Consider the following 25,320-nt stretch of genomic DNA (forward strand, 5'->3'; position numbering starts at 1 on the left):
GTTAAAACAGGAAAGAACTGTTATATATAATTTCTTAAAGGGATCTTTTCACGCTTTGGTAAATTGACAAAATTGAAAAAAGTTGTTTCAGATTCGTAAGTTTTCGTTTTAGTTATGATATTTGTGAGGAAACAGTAATACTGAACATTAACCATGCTCTAATATAGCCATTATATGCATCTTTTGACGATTTTAAAACCTAAAAATTATAAAGCTCTGCAACGCGAAACGATTGAATAATTTGGAGAGTTCTGTTTTTGTCGTTAAATTTTGTGAAACTACGAAGATTGCTTATATAAGGTATAAAATACGTCGAGAATGTGTACTCGGCGGAATAGCTCAGTAGGCTTAAGCGTTTATACTACAGGACTCTGCCAGGACTCCAGGGGTCACTGGTTCGAACCCTGCTCCGGGCAATGTACATTTCCTTTTTTTAAATTTTTTTTTCTTGATTTTTTACTGGAGCTTTTATGATCCAATGTTTACATTTATCAATATAAAGCATTTAATGAATAAGTTAAAAAAAATGCCAAAATCTGTGAAAAGGCCCCTTTAAAGGTGTAAAGAATCTAAACATTTCTGCGATTAAAGTTTTATTTAACTGGATTAGTATAGGCCACATAACAGACGCTATTGTACTGATTTGTACTAAACAACATTTTGTCATAATCAACAGTTTTAACATGCCGCAGTTTCCTTGGAAGTTAACCTTTGATTGGAGTTATGTATAAAACATTAACAAGGTATTTGTTGACAGTTTGTCCTGTCACAATTATATATTAGTTGAGCCAAAGGTGTGATTAAGATCCCTTTTGGGGTGGCGATAAATACTATTTATATTGTTCAACAGTGGGAGACTGAGAAAACATATGTTACAATTAATTTGTCTACTTTGCCTGCTTCTTCTTTATATATTTTTGTTGCTAATCGTTTAAGTTTAGTTTTAGTTAAGTAGGTATATCAATTTACATTTTTTGATAGATATTTATTTGGATAGTAATAGTATGTTTTATTTGACTTGATATCATTGAACCGGTTTATTCATTGATAAGATCGGGACCTCCACAGGTGTTTAATCTCGATTGTTAGGTGGGGAGAAGGGTCCGAATGATAATGTTGTCGTCGGCTTACGAATCACATTTCACAAGTTTTAGACAAATATGCATACGTTATAAACCTAATTTAAGTATTACATAGATAATAACTTATCTTTATTTTGATGAACTACGTTTAAGGTATAAAACTATAATTATCTATGTGTTGTGTGCCGTATACATACCATCTTGCTTTTTTAAATTTGATCACAACGGTCCGAAGTCACAAACATTCATTATGCATGGTTGCTAAAGCACAGTGTATACTAACTAACCTATGTTTATTGTTGTTTGCTAGGGTTATTATTATTATGTTTTATTTTTTTTTTATCTTTTTTTTTGGGGGGGGGGGCTTTTATAGAAGATTTCAACTAGTCCTTCAATTAACGAAAAAAAATATTGGTATAGGAAATATAAAAGAGTAATAGACAGCTTCATTCATGCTGTTCTATTATGGTGTTTTAACGCATATAATTATGTATGGTTGATGAAGCACATTGTATGCTACCGATGTTTATTGTTGTTTGATGATGATGTTAAGTTGGTGTTGCTGTTGTTGTTAATGATGATGATGAGGAGGAGGAGGAGGAAGAAGAAGAAGAAGAAGAAGAAGAAGAAGATGATGATGATGATGATGGTGGTGGTGGTAGTAGTGACGACGACGACGATGATGATGATTTTGATTATGATAATGAGATTTGAATTAAATTAATGCGCAAAGATTTTTCTTTTTAGCGGCCAAGTGCAGATATCTGCGCTCGGCCGCTGTAAGGGTTATGTAATATTTGCAATCTACATAGGAGTCAATAGCAGATACCAAGCACCATATGCTTATGAGAAACAAAAGCAAAATATTGACAATCGCTGAAATCTCGAATATGACTTAATCATTTTATTAAATGAAAACCGGTAACTATTTTAAACGGTTATTATATTGCAACAACTTAGCGGTGTTTATCCAAAAGACCATTGTTATAATTAAAGGGACGTCAATAGGCCAAACTATTCAGGAAATATGATTTGAGTCGTCAAGGATAGATTTTGAGATCAATGTACGTCCGATGAGATTTAAAGGGAGTTGGAGGCGTAGGGACATATTCGTTCGAGTACGCGATCATTTGAGAACAAATTATGTTGAAGCTTTATCGGAATTCCGGAAATTTGCGATCGGTACCGATTTGTCCTGGTTCTTTTTTATTGATTCTGATAAGTTAGCGGCCGGCACGGACATGAATATTAACTGACGAAAACATCTTCGCTACTTTCCGAAAATCTTCGACATGTTGCAAATATCCGTAATATTCCGCATTGTACTCACCAGAAATTGCAACTAGAAAGACTACAATAAATCAATTAGCTACGGCTCGGGCGGGGATTTACCTTTTATCCCTGTAAGGGACCTAATGCCCCAGACTACCGGCTATTTTTTCCGGAATTCGAACTTGATACACTTGATATCCCTGAATTAAATATTTATATCCCCAATTTTGATCTCTAGAGTGCTGACTGTTAGTATTGTATTTGACTGGAATGACTGTCGATTATGTGTTTTTAAGATTAAAACAAGCTAACGAAGAACTTTGTGTTTGCTTTTTTGTACGCTTTCTTTTTAAAAATGTATTGTCCGCCACGGACGCAACAATTGACCAAATGTACCAGATTGTGGTCTCTTTAAAGTGCTATGTTTTTACTGCCGTGATATCTTTAACAAACTACACATTATTGATCGTGGACGTTTTATATTCTTATTGAATTTGTTTCCCCAAAATATGCTCTTCTATTAGTAGATGTTTAGGTGACGATGTTCTAATTATAGATCTTACACGGCCAAGAAACACTAGATAGGTCTTTGCAAAGAGAGCTGTTGGATATCGTGAATGCGTTCAATGTGGCCTGTTTATTTCAGAAAGCTATGTGCAATGTTTTATGGGGATTTCTATCAAATTGCCAATTGCAAAATTTGATTTAATTCATTCGGACCTACAAGCGGGAAACTTCTTCATTAAAATTCAATGGGCTTTTAAGAAGTTCGTTGAAAGGCCAAATTTGACGTTAAACAGCAACGCCGAAAAAATTGCTACTCAGTCTTATTTATCACTTTTTTTGTAAGATTTACCAGTAGACGTTCTTCAGTGAAATTAAGCAAACACACAGTGCCGACAAATATGGAAGGGTATTTAGGTAAAAATTACATCCTTCTTTGTGACTGTGTCATGATTCTTGATGGTACTTTCAATTTGTATATAGACACCTTTTCATGCTTGATGACACTTACATCTTGCCTGATGTCCAATGTCTATTTACATTCTGCTTAATGGTATCATGCATGTGTACAGATGCAACATTCTTGTTCGTTAATTGCATGCTGCATATGTGTATGTTGGTTTGTGCATAGAGACTTGTGCAATAGGCGCAGTGCATAATGGAATCAAATATTAATGCGTTTAATAAATTAACGCGATGGTAAGATGTGAGTTTCACCCAAGCACAAAGCAACATACTATCATGCATGATACAATGATGTCAATTGACAGTCATTCCGAAAGGCTACGGAGGACTACGGAAATTTACGGCGTATAACGGAAATTTTATGTTATAGGAGAAGTTGCGCACCTTTGTAAGATATTTGCTACTGAACCGAAATTAACCGCGTGTTTGTAGACTTAACTTTTTTTTGGTTAATGACTAACCATAATTTTTGTACAGTAATTTACCTTCAATAACCAAAGAAAGTCTATGGATATATTTCAATATATGCTACTAATGCATGTATGCAGAGCTCCAGATAAGACGCTTAAAGTCGTAAAAAATTGAATTAAATTTAGTAAAAAAGTAGACTTAAATTCTGTGCGTACGGTTACACATTGGAAAAATAAAATAAGAATTCAAAATGTGTGATCATGCGTAAAACTCAATATCAATGCATATAATGTAAACATTTTATCAATGAGTTCCCACTCGTCTAGGCCCTCATTACAATTATGAAATCAACAGCACTTTAACGTTATTATGAATAACAGACCATCTTTACAACAGTCGAAAAGCCGAACGTTTTCCATTATCTGGTCCTTTTATCGCAAAAAGTCTGCTGTAACCCGGCAATTGTCATGAGCTCTTCTTAGACTATAAACCTAAATGCGGATGTGCCAAAAATTATATTTACATGAAAAAAAAAGAATTAATAATAGACTTTAAGGCTGGATTATTATAGAGTGTAAACCAAGATTTTGCTGAAAAAGTTATCTGGAACTTTGAATGTATGTTGAGAGGAAATCGATTACATAATTTCAAATTTACTAGAGTACTTTTATATTGCACCACATAAAATGCTTTAAAACTATAATATTGAAGTGCACATATAAACTTTATTATAGATGGGTAGGTATTTCGTGTCAATCTCTTTCACATATGAAAGAGCTGTTGGTCATGCTGCTTTAAGTACATATAGATGCATGACACAATTTAGATTAAGCAAAATAAAACACTAGGTATTTGCCAAGAGTCAAATATATACGAGCAGTAAGAGCGTAATCGTGCACAGCGAGACTTACTCATGTAGAATTGAAACTCTTATTGCTTTCTTTCGAAATAATTTCATGTGTCCGATCTAATATGCAATATGCCCGGTGTTTTTTTTGCGAATTAATGTTCCGTTTTAGATCCATAATTAACGAATGCCTCAATATTTTCAAAAATTAACACCGGAATAATGTTCACCGACATTTTTTCATACAGATTGGGTATAAATATTATAGAGCTTAACAAAAAATACATTAAGCCCTGTTCTCCCGGCACACGTGCTGGACACACAGGTGGTTAGCGTGTGGCTATGATAATAATTAGTGAAAACATCTTTTTGAATGATAAATAATCATATTAAAACGAAAAATCAAATTTTCTATAAAAAAAATCACTACCGTTTTATATATAACAAGGTATCCAACTCGAAATCATCCGAAAACGGGGTGCATCGTTTTGAGCAGCCATTACTAAATTAATTTTGCCGCGATTTTCATGACCCGGTCTTATTCAACGCAGAAATGAATTTCCTTTTAGGAAATGTATATATATTGTTATATTTCTACACATGCTGGGTCAAATTTTAAGAAATAAAGCTATACATAATTCGCTTGACCCAGTTGTGATCGATCAGACCGTATTTATGAATGAAATCTCCAGTTGTAAAGACACAACTCCGCATTGGAGCAATGAAATCACTCTTGTGTTTAAAATGTCAGTTGGTTGAAATGTATGTAAACAAAGGTTTGAAAATGCGCTGGACAGTTAGTTTTGATGCATAATTCTACGGCAAGCACGGTAAGAATGTTTTTTTTCATACGTTTTATTGAATTATGGTATCGAGGTTCGTGAACTTTGCAGGGAAAATGCCCATTTCCCCGTGAAGATTTCAGTCATGAATACTGACTGATCGATCACAGCTGGGTCACGCGAGTTGTGTATCGTGTTATTTCTTAAAAGTTGACCCAGTATTTGTAAAAATATTGCAAGACATATACATTTCCAGAAAGAAAATTTATTTCTGCGTTGAATAAGACCAAGATCGTGAAAATCGCTGCAAAATTGATGAAGTAATGGCTGTTTAAAACGATGCATCCCGTTTTCGGATGATTTCGAGTTGGATACCTTGTTGAATATATATTTAACTTATTTTTTTTAAGAAAAGTTGATTTTTCGTTATAATATGATTACTTATCATTCCAAAATATGTTGTCACTAACTAGTATTATAACCACACGCTAACCACCTGTAGCTGGACACTTTTAAAAAACACTATACAAATTCAAGTACTTATGCACTTAATTGATTGTAAACAATGACGGTTGAAATCCGTGCGTGGGAATTTTTCTGGTAACCAAGAGCGACGTCAACGTTCATGACAAACCTGTTTATATGACATTTATTTATTGATTTTTTCCAACTTGATTGAAAATTATGTTTTATGATATTTTAATACATGTAGATGAAGTAGTTGTTTTCTCAACGAGGAGTACAATAGTTGTACAGTACTAGACACGAGTACTTGTAACTTTCAGGTTTCTCTGTATACCACAGACATTATATAGTCATAAAATGATAAATATGTGTTTATTGAAATTGTAATTATAGCATGGTAAACAGACTAAAGAAATCTGAAAGTTTCACGCACAGGTCTGTGGCAATGGGGGTTTGGGCTACTTTATAAATATGAGGTCGATATGCAATGCACATCGGTAGATTACGTCTACTGTAATTATTTGGACTAGGGAAGGGCCACAATTCCAACACATCAGCCCCGTTATGTTCTTAATAAAATACATGTATAATTTCTTGAGTGCCAATTGCATCTTACAAATATCAAAAACATTCACGGCAGTCAATTCATTGTGTAAACTTACTGGTCTTCATGGCAATAATGAACGTATTTAGTTTAATGGAGATTATATAACGAAGGGAACTAATTCAGCTTATTCAGTTTACTAGTCAAAATGATTCGGATGTTTTCGCTTTTTTTTCCGAAAAGTAATTTATTCAACATACGGAAAATAAACGCGCGCCACCTGATGTCATAATTTAGTAACTTGCATTCTGCTTACTGCCTGTTGCTAACTGCCGTTGTTAATGACGCTTAGTGGCAAAACCGATTAGCCACTGGTTTCAGGAATAATGAACACACAAACATTGGATAGTCACCAAGCAGGTTGAAACAATCATCAAGTATAACCGATAGAGAACAAGCATGTTGGAACTGTCATGAAGCATGTTAGAATAAACATCACGCATAATGTAAATATTATTCATGAATGATGTAATGTTGCAGCAATCATCAAGTATAAACGAATAGACAACAAGCATGTTGGAATTGTCATAAAGCAAATTAGAATAAGCATCAGTCATAATGTAAATATTCACCACGAATGATGTAACTTTTACCTAAATATCCTTCCATAGACATGTGTTGTTACTAAAATAGACATAGAGATTTGAGCATTGGGAGTGACCTAATCATACTGTGCTTTAGCAGTATTACGGAATACCGTTAGTGCCATCGTAGTTACACATTAAAATCCAGAGGGCGAGAACGCGAGAACGCGATAGTACGATGGCGACAATGTGACAATACGATGATGACAGGGTAACAATACGATGGCGACAATGCGATAGTACGATGGCGACAATGCGAGAACGCGATAATACGATGACGACAATCAGACAGTGCGATGACGACAGTGCGACAATACGATGGCGACAGTGAGATAGTACGATGGCGACAATACTACAGTTCGATAGTGCGATAATACGATGACGACAGTGCGAAAATACGATGACGACAGTGCGACAATACGATGGCGATAGCCGACAGTGCGATAGTACGATGGTGCCAATGCGATAACGCGATAGTATGATGGCGGCAATTCGAAAATGCGATGGCGACAGTGCGACAATACGATGGCGACAATGCGATAGAACGATGGCGACATTGCGATGATACCACGGCGACAGTACGATATGACTATCGCATTGTCGCCCCCGTACTATCGCACTGCCGCCATTGTATTGTCGCACTGTCGCATTGTCGTCATCGTACTAGCGCGTTTTTGCAATCGTACGAACGCATTGTCGCCATCGTATTGTCGCACTGTCGTCATCGTACTTTCGCGTTCTCGCATTCTCGCCCTCTGGATTTTAATGAGTAACCACGGTGGCCCTAACGGTATTTTGTACAGTAAAGTGCGTAAAATCTGGTTTGGAATAACAATTTATATGCCGAAAACAGATGTTGAAAACCCGACTTTGTTTTATAAGTAGTAGTCTAAATATACAATGAGTTTTCCGAGCATTAAATAAACATATTAAAATAAAATTCATGTTCGTATCAGTTGAAGTTCTAGTTAATAGTAGAAGCAAAGAACACAACAAAACGCTGATTGGGCTTACTAATTTGAGGCAAGAAAAAACACATCGCGCTATTATATATAACATATAACGCGCATCCGCAAAGTTCGAGCGCCCGTCTCGGTGCCGTCATTTCCGGTAAAAGTTTCGCACAGGAGCTACCGAGTTTGGATATGAGACCACGAATCATGGCTTGACTTTATATATCAGTCAGCGTAGTACCTGACCAGACTGCGCGGTTGGACAAGCTAGGATGGACCAACTTTGGCCGCATATGACATAAGACCCATTTTCGCATGACGCGGGTCATCTGACCTTTATAATGTGTATATAGCTTTGAATGGAATTTGCACATAGTTTTTGGCATGGACTTATTGTTATGTTAATGTGTTGCACGCTTTCAAAAGCAGAGGGCATATATAAGATCAATTATACTACGGAGTTCATTTTCTGTTGCAAAATGAAATGCAATAAAGATTGTTACTCAGCGGTGTGTACAGTATGACAGCGTTGTCTGTCTGCGATGCATTAATACTGGTTCTAAGCTGGCATACTCACCAATTGGACTCAACCATCTGCTCGAACAAGAAATGATAAGTTCTACTAGCATAAACCTTTAATTGTAACTCATTTTAAAAATATTCATGTTATTTATATTATTCAATTTATTATTCAAAATTATAATTATTATTTCCTTTATTGTTGTTTTTCGCATTAAGAAACTTATTCGGTTTACGAAACTGAAAAATCCCATTGGAAAAAATCCCATGCGAGAAAAAATCCCATGGGATTTAAATATCCCATGGGATTTTTTGTTTTTTTTTAAACACGACTAAACGCATTAAAATATCGTAGTTGTTCATCATTTCATAAAATATGATGTTTCTGAAAGTTTCATGAATAAATCTCTCAAAATAAGAAAAAAATCCCATGGGATTTTTTTCTCCCATTTTAAAATGGGATTTTTTTATTACTATATATTTTTATATATAATTGGCATAAAACCAATATACAGTCCTTAAATAACGTTAAAATACTTGCAAACGCAAATAAAACACGTTTTTTAAAATGTTCAAAATCCCATGGGATTTTTCTCCCATTTGCAAATTATGGGAGAAAAAAATCCCATGGGAAAAAAAATCCCATGGGAAAATCGAAAATCCCATGGGAAAATGCAAAAATCCCATGGGAACCCCAACTTTGCTTATAAATTTCATAGTGAAGAAAACGCGTTTTTTGAGTGAAAATAACCAATTATTAATCAACGATAAGACTTTTATCGCATACTATGTCTCAAAGTAGCAAATCTTTAAGAAAAAGGGTACTTAAGTTTGCGAAATTTCGGTTTCGCAAAGTTTTTCCGGTGGCCGTTCAGAGTGGTCTCCATAAGGATATTTTATTTTACCAAATTTGCGGTATAATAGTTTGGTACACTAAATTTCAAAAGTTTATACATGTACCACCAAATCTACCATCAATTGTTTAGATCAACACATATTGTTGTCACGTAACTAGCTATTATTCTTTTTCAAAAAACCCGAAATGAACACCTTCCATTATCAGCACTGAAAATGGAAAGTATCACAATTTAAAGTAAATTTTCGAAAAATAAATTGATTTTGCACTGAATATTTGATTAACTGTTACCTTGTATAGTGTTTTATTTGCACAGTTTTATTAACCAGGTTTTCCGAAGGAAAAAAATGGTTATTAGATTGGCGAATGTCGGCGGGCGGGCTGGCGGTCGGGCGGAACAAGCTTGGAACATGTATTCACCATTATGGGACGATGTGTCGCGCGAAAGAATTACGTCGATATCCCCAATGTCAATGTCACACTTTGAGTTCAAAGGTCAAAAATGGCCATAAATGAGCTTGTCCGGGCCATAACTATGTCGTTCATTGTGAATTTTAAAATCATTTGGCAAATTTGTTCACCATCATTGGACGGTGTGTCGCGCGAAAGAATTACGTCGATATCTCCAAGGTCAAGGTCGCCACGACTAAAACAAGATTGATCTTGAAACAAGGGGGGTAACTATGAACAATCAGTAACTATACACATTTTGAGTTGTCTCCCTTGATCATACTTTTTTCACATTGAAATCAAGGTCGCCACGAGTAAAAATAGGGGGGTAAAAATGCACATTTTGAATTGTCTCCCTTTATCAAACTTTTTTTTAAATTGAAAACCTGGTTTTGTGACAATTTTGTCCCTTGTTTATTTTGCATTTATTAGAACTTTTTGTATGAAATGGTGTTTTCTTCACGCTAGCATATTTGTTATGTAAGAACATTTGCACAATGTTTCATGTTTGTTTTTCAGGTCTGGTGGTACTAGTGATATTCAGCTTTGTGATTTTTATCCAGTTTATCGCCATGATCATTCACCGCCTCACGACCGCCACCCACTTTCTAGCACGCGCCCCTTACCGATATGGCGACAAATACAATGCCGCGTATGCGCTGAATGACCGGTATAGGAGACTTCAGTTTCTTACCTCCCATGATTACTTACCGGAAAATGATGAGTGTTTTTAAAGGGTTTACTCGGTTTTTATCGTTGATTCCAATGCATTGAAAAGTGCACAATTGTGTCTGATTATAAGTTGATGCTTTATGATACATTATCTCATATTTGTATTTATATAAATGTTGTATTGTTGTATTTTACAAATTAACATTTATGAGATAACACTAACAATAGTAAACAAATATGATTGGCAAATGTAGAATATGGTTTATCTTGTTCATAATCTGTTAAGGGAAAAAGAAGGAAAATCACACCATGCTCTTATTGCTTCATTAAACTGTTTTTATAAAAAAAAATAAGACTTTAATTTATTTTGATCTTAAAACTTAAACCAACATAAGCGGAAATCGCGACTCAGATGAAACCTTTTACTTTTGGGTCATGTGAACAAGACGTTTTTCAAGTTCACAATACATCTGATTGAGAACTTGTGTTGTCCAATAACGCAATTATGCATAAGCAATTGTCTCAAAATGAGTTAGAACCAACATGCATAAGAAAATTTCTCAACGCATTTAATAAAATACATATTTTAATTTGCTCGAGGAATTATTTCACCACAAGAGAAACTTGACATGGTTTCATAAAATAAGGAAAATTATGCGTCGACCTTTAATTTAGTTTCATGAGATGTTTAAGGTGCGGCAAAGAAAATACTTTTTTGCAGTGATATCGCCGATACAAATAGGCCATTTTCGCGCGCGGACGTAAACAGAAACATCCGCGATCGTCGGCGACACAATGTCGTAGAGCAACGACCGCTGCTGTAGCGGGAAGACGTCTAAGAGCATCCGAAGTTCTTATACGAGTACATTTCAGCTGCTTTGTATTTTGCGCTTATATAACCACTGCTATAACAGATTTGTAAAGTTGTTAATCGAATTTGATTTAAGTTTATTTGAAAGACTATACAAATGTATTACATTAATAAACATGTTCTGATACACTGATGTAATCATACGCTGACTATTTGAACACTTTAGGGAAATGGACTGTAAAATGTTTATCCAATTAATGATAATTTAAAAAAAAAACGTGTCATAAACATAGCTGCATTTCAGTAGAACGACATAACTTCGTGAATTTTTATTATGTTTATGCTTTGGATCATTGTTTCAGTAAAATTAGTTGTTCGTCTTTAAGACAAAAACGTAACAATTTACAAAAGGATGGGCTAATATTTATGAGTGGTAAATGTACAAAACATACAAGTTGATTTTCTCGGCACGAAAGCATCACCCCAATAATTGTTTTTGCTTAAAAGGATCGTAGTGCTTGTTTTACTAGTAATCGTTTATGGTTGTTGTGAATGTTTTTTGTAATGCACACACGTTTTTTCTATACAAGCATGTCATATTCAGTGCAGTGTAGAAGGTTTTGTTACTTGAAATGTATATTATTTACCTATGAGAAATGTTTTCTACTCTTCAATGTTTATTTAGCTGTTATAATAGTATTTTTGCTAAGTCCATGTCTATTTACTGTTACAAAAGTATTAATTTAACGTCCATGTCTAAAGATCAATTATAAATGATTGTATAGTGCTGCTTACTTTTCCGTGCCGTGTTTTTTTATATTTTAAGTTGCTCTCTCTTATCGTATGTCTATTTGATTTATGGTTATGAAATATAAAATGACTGGTCTAAACTTTAAATATATTTAAGTATTTTTGTTTTCCTCAAATAGTTGTTTAATATGGATCTTCTACGTGTTTTAATTTGTTTACCATACGATTTATTGATTCAAATGTTTCTTCATCATCGAAATTAAATTAATCAAACATAATAAAACAACCATTAAAATTAAAATAAACATAGATAGAAATATTATTTACGCATTATTTCATTGTGAGTTAATTAATTATAACCTAATCTAAATTGCTTCAAAAAACAAAATCGAACAACAACATAACATATAGGTATAAAGCATGTTATTGGCAGCAAAAAACAAATTTAATAGAATCTTGATTAAGCGGACTTCATCCAACTGCAATGACCCAGGGCGTGTTTGCTCATGGAACGGCGTACTGATGATTGACTGTTACTTCTCTCTAAACTTTCGCAGACGTAAATTTTGAAAGAGGACTGGGTGAGTCACGTAAGAATATCGAATATAAAATATATTTTTATAAACAACTGGTAGCAAGATGAGTTGCAGATAATTGGTCAGTAACCACATTTTAACTAAGTCGTTTGACCTGTTAATTCTTTTCAGCTCAATTCAACAGTGAACAATGCCCATAATATCACTTTAATCCACAAAAATATTGTATTCCGTCCACTACATAGCACATCACCACTAACTGACATTCCACTAATCACAACGCGAATTTAACATAAATAACTTACTATAAACCAAGTATTATCTTGAAAATTATAGTCCTAAAAGTAGCCCAACATATTTTTTTGCATGCAAGCTATTACAATAGCACCAGCATTGCTTATATCACGTATCAGATGACGAATTTTCTATATTGGTCTTATTCAAGTAACGTTCAGGTAAATTTACAGGACAACTAGAATTACCTGTCCTGGCAATAATAACATTATTTCTTTCCCTCAAATGTCTGTTTTCGATTTTTCAACAAAAATATTACAATGTGTGTCTAGAATATCAATATGGTATATCTTAAAATTAATGCATATTTTCACGAAGGTAAACAAGTTTATGCAATTGCATGGATTATTTGTATCAAAATAGTAAATTACTATGGCATTTCAAATAACAAAGATGTTCAAAATAATAACAGCATTCAAAAATATCATATACACCTTTACTCAAACTAAGTCAAAATGAATACGAAAAACCCACATATAAAGTAATGAAACAATCCATGTGCTCACGGTAATATTAATTATATTCTAAATATATCTCGAGGGTCTTTTCAAAATAGCCATTGTCAGTGAACAACTCCTAGTCAGCAGCAGTTAATACGAGCAACAAGATCTTTGCTGGTAAATTTCTTTGAACCGAAAATAGTTTCGGTACTTTTGCCTCGAACATAAATTTCTCTAGCGTCATTAACAACTAAAATTTCTACAAGATATTGGTAAAACACAGAATCTCTACCAAACAACATTGGAAAAAAAGGACTAGACGGCCAATATGGAGCGATTAAAGTGCCCTTTGCCTTGCACTGTTCTAAATAATTTAAAACTTTAGGAATCAGATATTTTGGTGGAACGAGCAAATTATTGACATCAGACCAGTTTACAGAAAAAGCATCTACAGCTTCACAGTTAGTGGTCAAGGAAACATAATTGTACCTTGATAATTTAGCATTTTAATCATTGGCAAATTTGTCAACATCGTGTGGTTCATACAAGTTGTCAATATAATTAAAAAATTCAAATGAAACACCATAATCATCTTAATCTATTATTCTACTTAAATCATCTGCTATCTTATTTCTATCTCAAGAAATCAATTTGGACTCTAATGAAATAGCATGAGTTGCACAGATATCAAAAATATCTTCTGCTAAAATGTGAAAGTTTGTTTTTGTGCAACCTTTATCTATAATGCTTACACAACTGCAAGAATCTGTGTTTCAAACAGTCTTTGTCCCTTTCAAGATATCTTTGAAACAATCCAACGCATACCTGAGAGCTAATAAATCTCGGTATGTGGAATGTTGAGCCTTTTCTAACACTGACCATTGCCTATGCGCTACGAGGTTTTCACTTTCAATAAAAGCTGCACCAGCAACAGCAGAAGCTTCAGAAAAAAAGAAATTAACACAGGCATATATTTGTGAAACAACTTCTTGCTAAAGTCTTTTATAACAAAATTATTCCAAAATTGCATTACTTGAAAACACTCTGCAATATTGAGCTTCGAATTCCAGTAGGAACGAGATTCAATGCACATAAAAATATCGTATTCTGAATTAAAGCTACATTCCCTAAATCAGGGGCAATGGAAATAAATTGTCCAGCTAACATTTCTAAATCTAGCTGTTATAAAAGGATGGCTGTTATAAAAGGATGGAATGTAAAAATATTAGCAAGGCATTATTGAAAATTACGAATTCTGCGACTTGGAATCCCTTAAAACCCTTGTTGAAGATCCCATGTAAAACATTACCACTCTAATCTGAACTAGTAAAAAATAGATTGTTCAACATTAACGAGAAAACCACATTTAGATAGCGTATCACTTTCAAAATCTTAATCTCTTTTTGTGCTTTCAAAATCTATGTTTATGCTCTAGCCATCATCTAAGAAAACTACAATTTTAAGACCATTTTTTTCTCCAAAAGTTCACGAGGTAACGCAAACACTTTATAAACAATCTTGGGGCAGAGCTAAGACCAAACGCAAGAACTGAAAACACGAAATATTTTCGTTTCCCATTGAAATTCCACGAAAACCCCAGATATTCTTTATGATTTTTTTTAATGGGGAAATGATGATAACCACTCGACAGATCAAATGTATACATTAAACCATACGGTAAATGTATTTTATGTACCTTATAATCCTCAAATTTAACTCTTTCTTTTTTAAAGTAGGTGTTCAAAATGCTTAGACCCAGAATAAGTCGTTTTTTACCAGTCGAATTATTATCAGCACCGATAATGGGTTAACATTATGGGGTTTGAAAGGAACATCAGAAATACATTTGTTTTGAATAAATGTAAAAATGGCAGTTTCGACAAATTCCGAATTAGAAAAAGCTGACCTGTTATTACAGATTTCAAAACAAGGTGGCTCATTTTTGAAAGGAATAATGTATCCATTCTTAATTACCGATAAAATGTCTTCATTTGCACCAATTACTGATTTCCAAAATTCGTAACAATTTTCAAGACGACCTTTGACATAAGTGTCTGTGACTTCTATTGAAAGTTCTATGTTAGCGCAGTAGAATTCTTGAAATTCGTAATCAAGGAGTTTATCGAAGCAATCTGGAAAAAACCAATATTTTAAGTTCTCACTCGATAGGGTGTCTTCTACATGCATGGGACTAAGGACCGGCTTTTTCGACTGTGTTGTCTTTTGTTGCGTCGCTGGTACCACTTGCGACGCCCATTGATCGACCATCCTGCTTAACGTACACTCCGATGCTGCTATCCACGGATCTGGTACCTTGTTGAAAGAAAGCTCCGCAGCCATTGGCAAAGTGACCTGGCATCCCATAGGCAAAGCAAATGACGTTACGCCTGCCACTGTGTTGGACGGAAGCCATGAGCGTCGAAAACGACTTGTAATAGACTCAACGCGAGAAGCTGCATCATAAGCGACCTTAAACGCAGCTGCTCTGGTTTCCGACTTCTTTGCCTTGTCAAGTCGTTGTTTTGCCCTTTCCTCTGCCCGCCGAATTCGCTTATCATCTTCGGCGTCATTAGCAACTTCATTTTGTTCGTATTCGTGAATAGTAATCCAGCCTGCAGGGGAAGCAACCGCTATTGTTATAATCTTATTTATGTGTTTAAGCTTCCCTTCAGCTAATGACAAAAATTCTTTCGCTTTATCAGCATTGCGTAAAGAAACTGCACTGAAAGCGCTTTGAATTAATTCTGAAAGTTCATTTTTAAAATTGAATTGCTTTCTGTGAGCAGCCGATTTAAACACAATGTTAGAATCTAGTCTGACCTTTGTCCGCACGTTCTCCTCAGTCCAGTCCGACTCTTCCTGGAAGCTTCTCTTCAAATCCTTAAATTTGTGGTCAAAATAACCCTTATTGCCAACGGCAACTCATTCTAGCACATAGCGTTAAAATTGAGTACGTTGCGCATTTGCAATATTTTTTGCCAAGAGTATAATTCTGCTAACACCGCATACACATTTCCTTGCATGACTATGATTGACATGTCTTTTAACATTTTGCCTTCGTAAATAATATATATTGCGGATGGAAGAAAACAATCCGCAATAAAAGCCATTGTGCACACATCGTTTCAGCGGTGTCGTTAAATATACTAGACGCATAAACAACTCAACAATATGTTATATCGCATATATCGCATATAAACATATATCGCATATGTTTGTTGGATAGAACACAACACTGGGTGTTTCGAAGTTATTATTAATTGAAATGTCGTATAAGGAAACGTTTTTCTTTGTATTCAAAACTTAACAGGAAATGTCCATGTTTTATTTGCTGATGTTAATATTATATTAATTAAACAAATCAATTTTTAAATCATCAAACAAGGTTAAACATTTGAGTTTGTATTATTTTTAGATTAATCCTTTTGTAAATATGAATCGCATGATGATCGATTATTTCAGCGCACATCAACTATATAGCGTTTTTGAAACTGATTTTTAATGAACAAATGTACGCGTGTTTTAAGCTTGCATTGAACAAGAAAAGTCCCCAGTTAAAGCTAACCGATTCTACAGTTTGTGTACAGCATGCGTTTTTATACAACACTCCCCTTGCTCACCGAGAATTATTCAATGATCTTAAGTTAAATTAAAGTGAGGAATTTTTAATAAGGTTTTTGTTTGAAAGCTCTGAGGTCGAAAGGAATGTATACTTTACTGCGCGCTGGGTTTGAACGTAGTGTTCTTACTTAATTGTATCCAGGGTCATGAATTGCAGAAGCATTTACAACGAGAGCGCCAACGCTGTTGAAAGTCTAATGGCAAATTACAGAGAAGTTGCGGCTGAAGTTAATGTAAAAGGAACAGTTTGATTTTTGCTCAGAACAGGTCATTCATAATCTGAGATTTTTTGTGAAAATCTAAAAGGCTATTATAAAGAACAGTTATTTTTACAAAGGGCAAATAAATTAATGTAGAAGTGATGAAACATTCCAAATCATCCCGTATCAATCGGTAAATCATAAATATTTACCATGGAAGCTTTGTATTTTGCAAGCAATTTAATGCCCGGATGTTAATGTATTTCTGATCGGCTAGACGTTTATTTATGTTCTTTTTTTAAATTAAAATAATTATTGTTTTCGAGACTAAACGACTTTTTCATTCGGAAGCAAAGTTCAAAGTTGCATATTTGTCTTCTAGTTTTATTTGTTACTATTCATTATACCGTGCGATCGATTCATTTTTTAGTTGTTCGCTGAACAACAAAGGTTAATACCACGCGTTTCAAGCCAGTTGTTTTTTTACTACGATCAACCTGATAACTGCCGCATCTGCAGCATCCGCACCGAGAAAGAGTTGTATAATTTGTGCCAGAGTTTAGAGTTCTTCAACTATATTTATTGACAAATGGAAATATAATGTGAAAATCGTGTTTAATTAAATATGTTTTATAGAGCGTATATAGAAAACAATCAATAAACAATGTTAGAATTATACGTGTCGCGGAAGAGAATGAGTCTGAATGATTCAAATAGTACACTATTTGCTGCGTCTTGATCACGTTTGATTTTTGCTCAGCACAAGTCATTCATAATCTGAATCAGGCTATTAAAAGATGCTGGAAAATAAAAATACTGCTGATCAAGATTCCCACACACCATCAGACGTCTGTTGCGTAACCTTGTTGATAGTGCTTGCTACTACAGCGGGGTTAAAGTTTATATGTCTGGGAAACGTTCTTTTGTTCTCAAAAGGCAGCGGCAATATCTTATGTATTCTTAATTCCACGGGCGAAAACAACGCAATAATGTAAGGTTTAGCTTGTTTATATTCACAGTTCTCAATTGACAAAACGTTGAATATCAGATGTGAAAATGCTGACTTTAAAATAAAGTTTGGAACTTACGTTTCTAAATAATTAAATTGAAAACATTAGTTAAACTATTGTGTGTGTTTTCACTTGTTAGTCGCATATTCACCGCATAAAATTTGTGTTATTATAGGCAAACCGAACATTAGTGTTTTTTTATTCCATGTTTTATTTTTATCGTAAACATAATATATTTTGCATAAAACAGATTTTTTTATCAATCCAGAAAAAGAGATTATCTGTATCAACATTTTTCCGATTCTCGATATGGTGCACAGCATCTATAAACAACATGGCTGATGTGGGTAAATATGTTTAAAACAGTATCAAAAAAAAAAAAAAAGGAACAAGATGTGTTTGTGAAACACTATGTCCCCCATATATTTTACATTTGACCTTGAATGCTGACCTTGACATTATACCACTCAATTTTTTCACCTCCATGAGAAACACATGCATGCCAAATATCAAGTTTATGTCTTGCAAAAGTTAAATGGCCTATGTTTAAGTTTGACGCAAACCAACAAACAGACAGGGCAAAAACAGTATGTTCCCCAGTATAGACTGGGGGACATAAAAAGTGTAAGTTGCTTTTAGGTAGGTGTACCTATGTCAACAAGTATATTAAACATTGTTTTTAAGGGTTTGCATATTAATTAGACATGAAAGGAAATCCCTATGGGAAACGGTGAAATCAACCAGGGTATACTTGACGTTTGCCTATAATTCCACACTTCGCAAAAGTGCGGGATGCTCTCCGTAATACTTGCATTAATTGTTCATTGATGCGGTTCTATTTGAACCCACAGTCATATGCTTCAGCTGACAGCAACATAACGAGTTTGTTGCAAAGCTTCGGTTGAAGGACCGAGCGAGTTTTATGATAAGGCGCGCCATCACGCTAGATCATCAGGGTTGTTGAACAAGCTCCACTACAATAAGTATGCTAGATCTACTGAACTTAAACCGTTTGATATTGCATACGTAACGTTGCGCTATAAGGAAAGCAGAAGTAGTCGGATCGCTGGGAACACTACCCATACGCAGCTGAAGCGCAGCCTAACAAAGTCACCCATTTTAATGAAGTTACGCGGAACGCAGCGAGATTTACGGACACGTGTATGTAACATATTAGGAATCTGTTGCTACCGTTTATGACGTTAACCGATGTGACGTTCGACTGAGCCAGAAAGGGCTACTCATGCCTACAACACTGAAGGAGTGCGGTTCCGACTCTGAAACAGATTTAGTTTCAAGACCACTGCAAAAACGGAAGAAACCGCATGTGATGATGGCAGACGATTTCGTTACTTAATAACGCTGCTATTTAAGTATTATTTTAAAGCAGATTTTACCATAGTGTTAAAGTTTTTTTAATCCTGTAGAAACTAATATTTTCAGTGCTATGACGCATGTAATGAATATAGACAAAAAAGTTTATCATACGATTTCATTTTGCATTGTATAAAATATTTCGTGTGTTAAGATTGAGCATTGAAATGTTTACATGGTCTGTCCGGAAAATGTGAGATTAAACCCTTTATTTACAAAGATCAAATCTTAAAATATGTATACTGACGTCTTTTAAGTAAAGTTGCAATTTAAGTTTACAAAAACTGACTTTACTTATTGTTTTTAAGGAATAATTAAGTTCTGACATCCATTTTTTATCACCTACATCTCGGTTTAGCCATGCATATTGAACGCAATAAGGCCTGTAACAGATAACAAACACATTTTGCTCAAGACTGTGTATATGTTTTTTTGGTGAAATTCTCACATATGAGGGTATGAATTCAATTGACAAACTTATGTTCTGACAAACTAATATTTCAACCAATATCCTATATCATTCATGGCTCTTTTAGTTATCAAGGACGTTCTTCCAATTTCCCATATACACAATTATAATGTGTTTGAATTTTTACACTAAGTTTTTTTTTTCAAAAATGTAAGTGGATTATTTCATGGACTCAGTTAAGCCCTGTGATACGTCAGTGTATGAGTGGAGACTACCTGCAGAGCCCTATGCTTTGTGTGGGTTATATCAATAAACGTGAACAAGGGGAGGTTCATATGCCTAATAAACGAGGAATATTTCATGCATTGTTTCCGTGCCTTTTTTAGAGAAATTTTCCATACTGGGTCTTGCGCGATTGCGAAAGGTGTATACAGATGATATCCGAATAATCGTATAGATCGGCAATATCGACCGAAAAAGTGCGTGTCAATAGTATTTTTTTAAGCAAATGTCATTTATATTCGCGATACAAATATCACGATTTCGCATTGTTGTTTCGCTAAATTGCATCAAATTATCGTGATCTCACCTCGTTAGTTTGAGACGTCGCAACCTTATAACGTACATTCGCATCGTTTTTTTCCCGTTTTTTTTTCGCATTATCTCCGTTGTAATAAAAAGTCGATCGTGTGCAATCACGATACGAGATCGCGAGATCCCGGTGCGATATTATGTTTTCGTTTTAACCTACAAAACAAAACAACAACAAGCAAACGAGAACCCGAAATCTCGGAGCAAAGACCCACATTATGGTCGCGATATAACTGAGTGATATCGCGTCATGATCTAGTGTTCTGACATGGTTATTTCGCTCTTTTAAGCGTTGTGATCCGTGAAATCTAACGGTTTACATGTAAAACGAATAGCAGGAACGGAACACCGTACATTTCGCATTGTTACACTCGTATTAATCTCAAGATTAGCTATCAACGTTTATTTTCTTTGTGAACGGCTAGTGTTCTCGCACGCTCTGCCAGAGTGTTTAACGGGCTTCATGAAAATACTTATTTAAAGTATGAAAGCCGGATTTCGTTAGTTATAATGTATGTATCATTATGAGTTTTAGATTTTAAATTTTTTAGGATCCTTAATGATTTTCGATTGTTAAGACTTTGTTTAAGTTCGTTAAGATTTCCTTTTTCAAGATTAATTTGTTTCCGCTTATAAATATTTTTTTCTGGTGAAAAAAGCTGCTAGATATGGTTGTAAATTAGCCTGTCTTAACTTTTTAAGTTGCATTTATTTAGTTTGCTGAACTTTGGACTGTCACTCTGCACCCCACTATTAGGGCTGTCAAGACATCACTTCGGCTGTCAATGAGATCCTCATTGACAACCAATTAGTTTGTATTTTTTTCGCATGCGATAAAACTCGAACTCTCTCTGCTACAAATGTGTGTCATTCACAATGAACTTAAATTTAAAACAACAACAACAACAACATTTATTAGCTCTTAAGCATTACAACTGTTTTTTAGCCAAATGCAAAATATACACGTGTGATGACATGGATGATAATAATTTTGAAAATTAAGTTATGGTAGAAGTAAACAAAGATTTAATTGACTCCTGGTTCGTAGCATATGATACGTTTCAGCATCGATAATGACAGTTGTAAATAAAATAAAGAGATAAAACATACACTGTTCTACATCAAATTCTGAGAAAAATAGTATAATTAGATGAATTAATCTGTTTCTAAATTGTTCCTTTAATATATATATCGAAAGATTAATTATATTTTTTTATTTGTGGTCTCATTAACATATCAAATTTATTTAATGTTGGCCATGTTTGATAATATGACTTTAAATATGTTTTATTATCTTTGTATATTGGGCACGTTACTAAGTCTCGATTGGTCCTTGTCGGCTCGAGTACTTCTTACATGTATCCCGGGTACTCCTAAGTATACTTAGATGTACCCCTGAAACGGTAAATATACTTAAACGTACCCGGGAATTTTAACGCTAAATCGGTCGTTGTCGGCTTAAAAAAATTAATAAATCATGTTCACATTTATCTCAATTGTCTGTTATCGAAACTCGTATACAAAAGAATGTTGATGCAGTTTTTTTTAAAGAGAAGTTTGTTTAAGATAAACAGTATCGTTTTACTGTAATCGGTATCGCGTTTTACGACATCGGATTTTGGGTGGGAATACAACTCGGGTACAGTCTAATATCGACCGGGTACGTTTAAGTATATTTACCGTACCCGGGGTACATGTACGCATACTTACGAGTACCCGGGGTAAATGTAAGTTGTACCCGAGCCTACAATGACCAGTCGAGCGTCACTAAGAAATGTTATTCACTATCTACGACATTAAAGGGACTGTCAACCGCGATTGACGAAAAAATATTTTTTTTAAAATACCGTATTTTTTACAATTATAAGTTTATATTGATTAAAATATGAAAATTGTCATCGGACATTACAATTTTAGCAGATCGTATTAAACATTAACATTGTGCTCTTCACAATTTGTCAATGACATTTCAAATTTGCTCATGCTTAATTCAATTGCATTTCTCACACTTAGACTTTGCTTCATATGAGCCCTATATTAACACACGTGTCAACAATACAGTTGTAAAAGAATCAGTGCAAAGTGGATTTGCGGAAAAAAATATTGTGAATTATTAAGTGAATAAAAACATGAATGGTAAACAGTATAACGTGTAAAGAATATCATTTGAAACAAATAAGTTGTGAAAAATATCACTGGTGCAAATAATGGCTTGTGATAAAGAAGATTAGTTGGAAACTATCTTATTATCATTGTGCTTTAAAGACATCAATTTTGAAAAATATCATGTGTAGACAAAGTATCCTTTGTAACAAATAAATAGAGGACATTTGCTGGAATATGGATTTTAATTCACGATTGATCGTAGAAAATAATATTTACACGAGTGACGCAGCCACGGTTGAAAAAATATTTTTCTATGATCACGAGTTGTTGTCGCCCTTGGTAAAATTGGGGGTCATAATGGGGAAACCGAAGATATCTACAAATAGTTCCGGTAAAACAATAAAAAATATCGATAATTTTCACTGTTATTTTTCGCTGTTTGAATCAGTGAAATATCAGTTTTAATTCACTGATATTTCTATATAAACCACCGGAAAGCATAAAATAATAACTAATATGTGAAAATTAAGATGTATAAAAAAATGCATATTGGTTTATAAGCACGTGTTGGGACGGGGCTGGCTGGAAAAGGAAGAAAGAAACAAGATGCACACAAATAAGGCAGAGATATCACCCATATAACTCATTGTTATTAAATATGATGTGATTGATATTTATCAGTCGGCTTTATATTCCCCATAAGTCAGTTCGCCGGCGACACATTATAGCGCATGTAAAAAAGCTCTATGTTCAAGTTGTATTTTTAAGAAATAAAATATTAGTGGCTCAAATCTCAAAAATGTGAACAATGGTGAACAATGTGTAAACAATGCGTTATTAGCCTTGCTTTAAAAAAAATGGTTATGTGTTTGTTTGTTGCGTTTGATCAATTCCAATATGGCATCATATTGCTTCTTGAAAGACTTATGCTTTTTTTCTAATTCATGGAACAGGGCAGCTTTTAAAATGTCGATCTAATAATTTCCTCATTCTCAGTGATATAAGACATGCAACTTTGACTACTTTTATTCGGAAGTAGTAAAATTGATTGATTCCGAGTTGAATTATTACGAACGATTTGACGATACTCATCAATTATGCAGGGCCGTACGCAGGAATTTTTTACTTGGGGGGGGGGGGGGGGGGGGAAACCAGGGTGGGTGCGGGAGGGGTCTTCCCGTATGGGAGGGGTCTTCCGTCCCTATTTTATTTTTATTTTGCACCTTTAAGGCGAGTTTTCATGCTTAACACAATTTATTTTGTAATGTAAATTTATGGAATATAACAAGTATATCAGCACCTTTCTGAAGTCTAAAGCTTCAAATATTGGTGTGTATAGCATTTTCAGAAATGTATGATATTTGATGAAGAAGGAAAGCAAACTTTGAAAATCAAAAACCTTTATAAAGAAATGTATCATGAAGTATGGCTGACATATAACCATAATACTATTTTCTCTTTGAATTTTCTCTAAAGTTTCAAAGCAAATCCCTAATAAAATGTTTATCATCTACTACACAGTTTTCCTTTCACCACAATCAACACAGATAATTCCTCAAAATTGTCAACAACTGTGACATTAGATTGGACCTTGACATTTTTTATAATACAACCGTTTTCCGTTGGTTTTTCTACGTATCTATATCAGATATTGAGCTGATTTTTGGTATGCGAGTATACCTACATGACCGAAAGATAAAGTGTGAAATTCGTTCCGGCCCATTCATATTTGGCGAAGTTATGGGCCTTGGACTTAAATTTTCACTATAATAACCGTTTTCCTTAGAGTTTTTCGCAAGTCTTTCAGATATACAGCTGATTATTATGGCATACGGCAGTTGGACTGTCCGTCCGTCTGTCCGGCATTTCATTATGCAGACTTTTTTCAAAACGCTTTAAGATATTGACCTGACATTTGGTGTGTGAGTCTACCTACATGACTTTTGGATGAAGTATGACTTTCGTTCCGGTCCAATGGTTTTTTGGCGAAGTTATGGGCCTTTGACAAAGAAACTTCAAAGTAATGAATAATTTTCCATATCACGTCTCTAATTGCTTCGTACATTATTTGTATTTCACAAATTATTAACGTCAGAAATATTCAGGCCTACGACCTCCTGTATCATTTGCTTCAATTCGCTGCTTTTCTTTCTTCTCTCTTATAAAACATTAATCAACAAAAAGAAGAAAGAACACAATCAAAGGAAAGTAACCGAGATAGAGAGTTTAAAGAATAAAAAACCCAAAGATTTTTGGAAATACTTTAAATCTAAAAGAAAAAAACAAAGGTGAAACTATATCATTAGATAATTTTCGTTCATTTTTCTCAAGTATTAGAAGTGGTATTTATGAGTTCGAGGATGATGAGGCTGAATCATTTTGTTCCAATTATAATTTTGATTTGCTGAATACTCGATTTCCGGAACTTGATCAACCATTTACTATTAATGAAATAATTAAAGGTATTAATTCTTTGAAACGAAATAAAGCTTGTAGAAGTGATTGCCTTTTGAATGAATATCTGATAGAATGTAAAGATATTATTTCATCTCATATATGTGACCTATTTAATGCAATTTTAAACTCTGGTGTTGATCTAGAAAAGTGGACTGAGGGTATAATAATCCCTATACACAAAAAAAAAAAAAATTCAGATATTAATAATTATAGGGGAATAACACTTCTTAGTTGCTTATCTAAACTTTTTACCTC

General features: G+C 34.3%; 2 protein-coding genes across 2 annotated transcripts in view; both read left to right on the forward strand.

The window, feature by feature from the left end:
* Positions 1-10,528, forward strand: part of LOC127869858 (chitin synthase chs-1-like) — a 44,090-nt gene extending 33,562 nt beyond the window's left edge. The window contains exon 5 of the mRNA XM_052412517.1: positions 10,314-10,528. Within this exon, the coding sequence (XP_052268477.1) occupies positions 10,314-10,528 (215 nt within the window). The remainder of the gene's footprint in view (positions 1-10,313) is intronic.
* A 10,335-nt stretch (positions 10,529-20,863) lies between these two features.
* LOC127867734 (uncharacterized) overlaps positions 20,864-25,320 on the forward strand; it is a 67,111-nt gene continuing 62,654 nt past the window's right edge. The window contains 1 exon segment of the mRNA XM_052409088.1: positions 20,864-21,014. The gene's annotated coding sequence lies outside the window, so the exon portion shown is untranslated.

This window comes from Dreissena polymorpha, chromosome 2, assembly GCF_020536995.1.
Source record: "Dreissena polymorpha isolate Duluth1 chromosome 2, UMN_Dpol_1.0, whole genome shotgun sequence".
Taxonomy (NCBI): domain Eukaryota; kingdom Metazoa; phylum Mollusca; class Bivalvia; order Myida; family Dreissenidae; genus Dreissena; species Dreissena polymorpha.